We start from the raw sequence: 8,508 nt of genomic DNA on the forward strand, positions 1-8,508 counted from the left end.
AAAGTTATTCTTTAGTAGATGCAGGCATCGAACCATGTGTAGTCCAAGGCCTAGGCTGTGGTCTTATGCCCACTCACTGCAGGATTTTTCATGCATGAAAGGCAAACCCTTAAGCTGGCAGATCTATGGGGGCATGTCACTGCTTCCCAGGCCATGCAATGTTGTGTTGTGTTGGAGTGTTGTGTTGCAGGGTATGGAAGTGTTTCTTCCCTTGTTCCTAATTTCCAAAAAGCTAGAATATTGGGGACATTTATTTTCTTTGATCATTAATGTGTACCACCCTGTGCTTAAATCAACAATAACAAAATTTTGCTTTAAAACTTAAAGTCTCATTTTAAGTACTCCAAAGGAGCATACCAGTGCAAAAATATCTTATCAAAGAGTCCATAAATACTTCATACTATTAAATATTAAGTATAGAAGAATATTCTTTAGAAGGGAATTTGAAAGGCTTTTAAAATATTGTTTTATTTATTACTTAACCATTTCTTAGGAACTTCTCTAGGGCAGGCTCTGAATGTATAGACGATTATGGAAAACCGTCTTCTCTTGCTCTTTAGGACCAGGTACAAGGGGAGTCGACAGAAGCTGCAACAAACTAGAAAAGATCAAGAAATATATTAGTTGTTGGGGCTAAAATTCAAAAGCAGATTGGAGGAGAAAAGTGTGGTGTGCTGTCTGACCTGTTCCAGGAACTATCAGAAGCATTCTATACAAGAGCAATGGTTGTTCTGAACTTTGGAGACAGTATTTTCTGGAGCAGCACAAAAGAAGCAGAATTTCTTTTTATTTTCAACCCTCAGTCCCTCTAGTACTAGATGAGAAAGACCTGAAGAATAGTCCAGGATTAGTTGTTTCACACACCGGAAACTAAGTTCCACATTTCAGCATTGCAGGAATTGACCCCTTATTTCATTGACCATATCTGTACATAAAGTCCAAGAATTCTTTAATTTTTTTCTCTTTTTGTTTTGCTTCCTCTTCCTTTGGTGGCTGGCACCCTGTGGAGTAATGAGATAGAGGGCATTACATTCAAAGGCTGTGGTGACAAGGGCATGTATGAGGTGTCTGCAGAAGTGGACAGCAGGGTCAGAGAGAGCAGGTGGACGTTATCTGTCTAAACCAAGGGAAAGTTATAAAATGAAAACTGGGATAATCAGCGAAAATTGGTTGATTTTCAAAGGAAAGGAAGAGAGAGAGAAGGAGAAGAAAGGAAAAAGAGAGGGATAGAAGACAGGCTTGGGAAAGGGGGAAAGAAAAAAGGAAAGGGGAGAAGTTGGCAATTGTCGCCAATGAACAGTTTGGAATTCTGAATGAAGGACATAAATGTTCCCTCTTTTTTAGTTTTTATAGAATTTAGTATGTTCTTTACACTCCCTTCCCCAATTCTCCCCACATCAACTGTCCTTCAATTCTCACCCCATTGGGTGCCCTGTCCCCTGCCCTGCCAAGGCCCATTTGTTCTGTCCAAACATTTCTGGCTGTGTGACCTTCCACTAGAGGACTTACCAGGACCTATACTTTTAGAGAAAGTTCACTCCTCTCCCCCAGCACTGAAGACTTGCCAATAGCTGCTCAGCTTGGGGTGGAGGTTTATGCCCAACTCCCTTCTCCATGCCAAGGATTTTGCAGGCTTGGGCTTGCACAGGTCTTGCGTATGCTGTCATAAGCACTGTGCCTCCATATGTGCATTGGTCCTGCTGTGTTCACAAGGCACAGTCCCCTCTCAGTCATCCACCACTTCTGGCTCTTGGACTCTTCCTGCCCTCTCTGGCACAATGATTCCTGAGGTGTTGGAGAAGTAAGCTATGATATATGCATTCTTTCTGTACGTCTTTTATAAACTTGACTTTATCTCGGAAGAGTATTTAAGTGATCTAAAGCATTTTTCAGCTTTTATGTAATTTAAGATTTTATATACCTTTTCCTATATTTTTAAACTTTTATTTAACTTTTATAAATCATACCTTTACTCTGAAATTTTTTGATTATTTTTTGTCACAGCCAGCACTACTTACTTTTACATTTTAATTTAACTTTTATAAAACATTCAGTGTATAATTGTTTGATTAATTTTTCTGGTTTTCCTATTTAAAAGTAAATTTGCAAGGTTGTAGATTTTTTTTACCATGTTGACAAGAACACTCTGCCCCAACAACTTAACACAACTTTGCAATGTGAGACATTTACAATGTCTGATAATTAATAATTTGATGACCAATTAAAAACTGAGTCTGTAGCAACATTCTACTAAGTCACTCTGTATATTAAGCCTGCATTTTCTACACATGGCTAGTGCTTAGCATAATTCATCATGTACTTATAAAAATTAGCTGTTATTACCAATGGGCTCATTCATGTTAGAGTTTCTGCTGAGCAATGGTCCGAGACCAGGATGAGGCTATATATATAATCTTGAGTTTGGAAATGGCAGTTTGAGTCTGGTTGGCTCACAAGTGGGTAAAAAACTGAAAACCATGACTCCCTCTCTCCCAGAATCTGTTATTTGCCAACAGATCATCAGTATGTGGTAAGGCCCAGAACATCCCTTCACTTTTATAGGTGATTGATAATAGGGCCTTGTTGTATGAGGCTGCTAGTTTGTTCCCAGATGCTCAGCCCCAAAATAACCACACAGAAACAATATTATTTAAATCACTGCTTGGGCCATTAGCTCTAGCTTCTTATTGGCTAACTATTACATCTTAATTTAACCCATTTATATTAACCTGTGTATTTTCATGTGGCTGCAGCTTACCAGGTAAAGTTCTGGCATGTCTGTTTCGGGCAGCAGCTACATGGCTTCTCTTGACTCTGCCTTCTTTTTCCCATTATTTAGTTTAGTTTTCCCTGGCTAGTTCTGCTCTGCCCTGCTCTGCTATAGGCTCAAAGCAGTTTCTTTATTAACCAATGATATTCACAGCATACAGACACAGAGCGGAATCCCACATCAGGGCCTCACTTCCATGCAGTATATACACTGCTCTCATGAACTGGTGATTGTCATGGCTATATCATGCTTAGATGTCATTTAATAAACCCCTTAATTTTTTTCTGCCCCTTTTACAATTTTCCCAGAGTAAATAAGCGATGTTATGAGTACCTTGTCTATAGCTTAATCCCCAGTCATTTTTTATTCTCATCATCTTGTACAGATATGACTCTTTGAATTTATCTGCATTCATTTCAATGAGGGATTTCTCTATTTAAGGCTAGGGCTAACCTTTGTATGTTAGTATAAGCATAGATATTTAGGGAGGGTTGAAACAATGTCCGTTCAGCTAAGCAATAGACTTAGGTTTCCCCAGGACAAATAGCTCTTCAATTATGAGTTTAAGAGCAACTTTTTAAACTTTCATTAGTTTTAAAAACTTAAGAGACGCCACGCACATTTCTGTTTCAGCAGCCTCGCTCTTCCAGCCGTGTCGTGGTTCCTGTCTCCGCACCTTGTCCGGTGGCCTCCTGAAGGCGCTGCTCAGCGACTCTTATGTGGAGCTCAGCGAGTACCGGGACCAGCACTTCTGGGGTGACAATGAAGAACAAGAAAAATTACTGAAGAAAAGCTGTACGCTATATGTTGGAAATCTCTCCGTTTATACAACTGGAGAGCAGATTTATGAGCTCTTCAGCAAGAGTGCTGATATAAAGAAGATCATCATGGGTCTGGACAAGATGAAGAAAACGGCCTGTGGCTTCTGTTTTGTGGAGTACTACTCGAGAGCAGATGCGGAGAACGCTATGCGGTACATAAACGGAACCCGTCTGGATGACCGGATCATACGCACAGACTGGGACGCAGGCTTTAAGGAGGGCAGGCAGTACGGAAGTGGTCGGTCTGGGGGTCAGGTTCGAGATGAGTATCGGGGTGACTACGATGCTGGGAGAGGCGGCTATGGCAAGCTGGCACAAAAACAGTGAGTGGTGAGAGCCCCAAGTACACAGCTCACTCTGTTGATGAACATTACCCAAGGTCTGATCAGTATCTCTGCTGCACTGGAAGCCATTTCTGGTTTTCCTCTGAACTATAAAAGACAGAATCCAAAAGAAAAAAAAAAAAACCTTAAGATAAAATGAGTCCATTCAATAGCAGCAAATGGAAAGCTATATGATCAGTATCTAAACGGGAAATTTTAAAGCGAGATACAGAGGCACAAATACCATATGATGTCCTTCCTATGACAGCCAAGATGTTGATCCCATTAGAGGAGAGAGCAGAAAAGTTATTCATAAAGTCTCATAAGGGCTGGTTTTGGGAGCAGTGAGACCCCAGATCCTGAATTTCTTGTAATCCCCTGATCTGAGTGCCAACAGCTGCTCTGAGCACGAGACCTTCAGGAGTTCCTGATGGCAGGAGAGTGGTTTCTGGTGGGTTTGGCTGGGGCATGGCTATCTCTATATAATCTGTCCCTGAACACAATAAAGGGGGCATTCTTGGGGAATTCAAGGATGACCCGTGTCACTGTCTCTCTATCTGTGTGTATCTCTGTATTTTAACCTCCAGCCCCTTGCCTGAAGCAGAGTAACAGGGTGCCAGCGAACCGAACGCAGACACGGGGGCGCAGTGCCCGGCAGGCTGGGGAATGGGACTGGATGAAGAGTGGCTACCAGATGACAAAATATGGGTAAATGAGGAGTTGCTTGGCCTCTATAGCACAAAAAGGAAATTGTAGTTCATAAAATTTTATTTTATGTCTAATAAAAAGAAAATAGAGAAATCGAAATATTTCCAACACATAGAGAGATGGAAAAAATAATCTCGCTCGTTAGGTTATTATACACTATGATCATTTGTAAGAGTTTTAGATTTTGCACATAAATATGCACAAATTTTTCATCAATTTAAATACTGAATATTTAGAAAAATGCACAGTAGAAGGATGCCAAATGAATATGAAGAATATGTAAGCAAAAGAGAAAAGTTTAGAACAGATTGTTGCTTCTTAACTCTCACAGGGAACATTGACTTCCAATCACAAACTATTACCTCTAAAACTTCAGTGGATTTCTGCTCCTTAACCCACCAAGATTGAGGTAATTTATTGCAATAACCCTGGGAAGACAGCATAAGCCCCAGTAATCATTTAGGGTTGGGAGGAAAGAGCAAAGGCTAGGAAGTCATAGAGATACTCTAAATATACCATTCTCCTGGTGTATAAATTGGAGATGGTAACTATTCAGCAGAACTCAAGATACTACATGACTGAAAATGTTGAAATGCATAAGAAAGAGAAGATGACTCAACAGTAATAATATAAAGGAATACAAAGACTGAGCCATGTAAGATAGGGTTTTGTTGTGATGCCTTAGGATATTCAACACAAGTTAGCACTCTCATCCTAAGTAAAATAATGTCAGCAAAAATTATTTTCATTAACAGATTTCTCTCTTTGGTATCATTCCACATTGCTAATAGACCCATGAATGAACTATGGTTTGGGATAACAATGATATTTATGTCTCCAGAATGGCATTTTCTTCTTCAAAGCTAGTGAATGTGAAAGGAAAAAAAATCTGAATAATAGCTGGCAATGAAAGTGCTACTAATCAAGTTATTCTTTGAAACGGCGCAGATAAATGAGAGAAGGTCTGTTATAATAATGATAATACAATGATAAAAGGGAGGGAGACAGGAGCATCAAGATCACTTTACACCCTAGCCCTTGTTTGCTGGAGATCCAGGGAGCTACACTGATTTTTAGAAATGAATGAACACAGCACTTTAAGCCTGAGGTAGCCCAAACAGAGGAGTGTTTCTATCTTCACTCATTAACTAAAGTAACAGAAAACTTCCCTCTCAAACATGTTAACATTTACAATCAAGTCCTTAATGAAAGTTCAGTAGCTGAGTGCTCCTTTTTTTTTTTTTTTGCAAAAATAAATTGTTGAAAAAATTCACTTGAGTTTGATTTTTGTTAGCCATTCATGTAACTGGACTCTCCTAATGTTGAGTTCTTAAAAGACAAGTGTTAAGCTTCTGTCAGTCTGGTGCAGTGTGGCATAAGACAAATCAGTTAAGATGAAGTCAAGTCAGAAAGCACTACAAAAATCCATGATTGCTCTGGAGAGCAAGTCCAGCTGTAGCTGAAAAGGAAATACCAAGCGGATAAAGCGCATCCCAGTTGTATATCAGGGTCCTCTGCCTACAGCTTCCCAGCAGATGAGAGAAACAAAGACAAGCTTAGGACAGAACTGGCTATGGAGAGCAGGGGTCTTGAATGAGCATTTGAAGTAATAAGAGAGTCAGGTAACTCTGTGTTCTCTAAGCAAAGCCTGCATGCCAAGGTCCTTAAAGCAGGAGATTGTAACACTACATTCAAAAAGTGCAAAGCTAGCCTTGTATCTCAGCTGAACAATTTTTTTGAATGGACCTGAACTTGAAGAAGAAAGAAAGCATGTAATATTAAAAATTTTAAATTATATTTTTCATTTATTAATATTGAAATGATCAGAACAGTTTTATGAAATGCTGCAGACATGTTTACTAATTTGCCTGCATTCTCATCGCTTGCAAGGTAGAATGTTTTCCTAGCTAACTTTCCCTATCAATGCACACATTGCAAGGTTGTAGAAACATGTGTAGACATATTTGTGTTTAGCGGAATCTACAATATTTTAAAAGAATTATATTATGATGTTTCACCTGGTTTGTCTTTAAGGCTAAACTATGAAACAATTACTGCAGAGGGTATCTTCACACTAAGGAAGGCATCGCCCATTACTCAAACCACTTGTTTTTCAGTTTATGTATGTATAATTATTATAAATGCTATTTTAATTTTGTATTAGTATCTATTCCCTTCATGAACTAACTGTTCTGCACTGTTTTGACTTCTCATCTTTTAACCTTTGTGAATGACGCCTCCATACATTTGTCCTTTTTCCTCACCATGTTGTTTGTTTCCTTCGTTTTGATTTGTAGAAGATCTCTATAAATTCTGGATACTTAGGTTTTGTCAGTTTGATGTACTGCTTTGATGTACTGCACATAACTTCTCCAAGTCTGTTGTCTTTTTAGCTTGTTTATGATGTTCTGGGTAACAGATGTTTTAAACTAATGAATTCACATCCACTTTTCTTTTCACTGTGTATCCTCTCCTTTTCCCTTTCCTAAAGAGACCTCTCAAAACATGAGCTTGTAAAGATGAGTTACATTGTAACATCGATATCTAAAAGTTTCACTTTGCACCATTGGCATATTGTATACCAAGACTTAGTTTTGTAAGTAAAATCTTCCTGTTTTGATGGATGGATCCTTCTCATTTCTGACCTCACTCAATCATGACTGTCTTGCCAACATTTAATTCCCACTTTCTGTATAACATGATCCCCAAAATTCCAAGCTCTGGCTGACTTCCCTCCCCAAACATCTGTCACTGAAATTCTAATTATTATTTTATTTGTGAACACTGATAAGGTAAAAATAATTTACTAGTTTAAATAATTTCCAGGAGTTAAATTACTAAAGAGAGGCAGAATTAACATAGAGCACTGGAAATCTCTCTCTTAAACAACAGAACTTGTAAACTGTGATGAAGGTGGGGCAGCTGGACAAAACTGACCTTTATTGATATGACATGTAGTATTCCAGGTGCCAGAATTAGGCTTACTATTGCCGTGAAGAGACACCATGACCATGGCATGGTGTCTTATAAAGGAATACCATTTAATTGGGGTGCCTTACATTTTCAGAGCTTTACTACACTGTCATCAGGGTGTGACATGGTGGCATGCAGGCAGATGTGGTACTGGAGAAGAAGCTGAGAGTCTTACATCTTGATCCACAGGCAACAGGGAGTACTCTGAGACACTGGTTGTGGCATGAGGAGCATATATGAGACCTCAATGTCAGCCTCCACAGTGACAGACTTCCTCCAACAATGCCAGACCCAGCCGTACAAGCCACACTTCTCAAAAGAATCATATCCTTTTGGAGTCTTTTGTTTTTACACTAGGCTTGTCACATCTTCTGAGTTGTATTTGCAAATAAATAATGAATTTATATTTTAATATGAAATCACTTGATTTTTTAAAGTTTGAAACATTTTAAAATACTCAAGTGGAAATTTCATCTATGTGCTAAGACAGTGTTTATCAACAATTTTCCCATTACTACCTCCCCAGGGGGATATCATTTTACTAATAACATTTTCATAGAAATAAGTGAAAATGAAGTCAATTTTATCAGATCCTAGTGATTAGTTTTAGAGATGACTACATATCTTAGTGTGATCCAATAAATTTTCCCATGATATTAGTTACATTTTTTAATAACTTATAAAAGCAGCTTAAGGAAGAGTATGCACAATTTAAGTGCACACTCCCTTTTAGTGGGAAAGACATGGTAGCGAGAGTAACTTCAGCTGTGTCTCCACGATCACAAGCAGTTTCCAGTATCTCTAGAAGGAGAGAAAGATGAGTAGTGGTGCTCAACTCACCCTCCCTTTATTCGGTTCAAGGTACCTTCTTCTCCCCCTTTCATTTGGTACATTGGATGGTGCTGCTCTCCTT

General features: G+C 38.9%; 1 protein-coding gene across 1 annotated transcript in view; it reads left to right on the plus strand.

The window, feature by feature from the left end:
• Positions 1–4,034, plus strand: part of LOC119806357 (nuclear cap-binding protein subunit 2-like) — a 120,871-nt gene extending 116,837 nt beyond the window's left edge. The window contains exon 2 of the mRNA XM_042054475.1: positions 3,404–4,034. Within this exon, the coding sequence (XP_041910409.1) occupies positions 3,404–3,918 (515 nt within the window). The 3' untranslated portion in view covers positions 3,919–4,034. The remainder of the gene's footprint in view (positions 1–3,403) is intronic.
• Positions 4,035–8,508: the final 4,474 nt, after the last annotated feature.

This window comes from Arvicola amphibius, chromosome 1, assembly GCF_903992535.2.
Source record: "Arvicola amphibius chromosome 1, mArvAmp1.2, whole genome shotgun sequence".
In the NCBI taxonomy this organism is placed as follows: Eukaryota; Metazoa; Chordata; class Mammalia; order Rodentia; family Cricetidae; genus Arvicola; species Arvicola amphibius.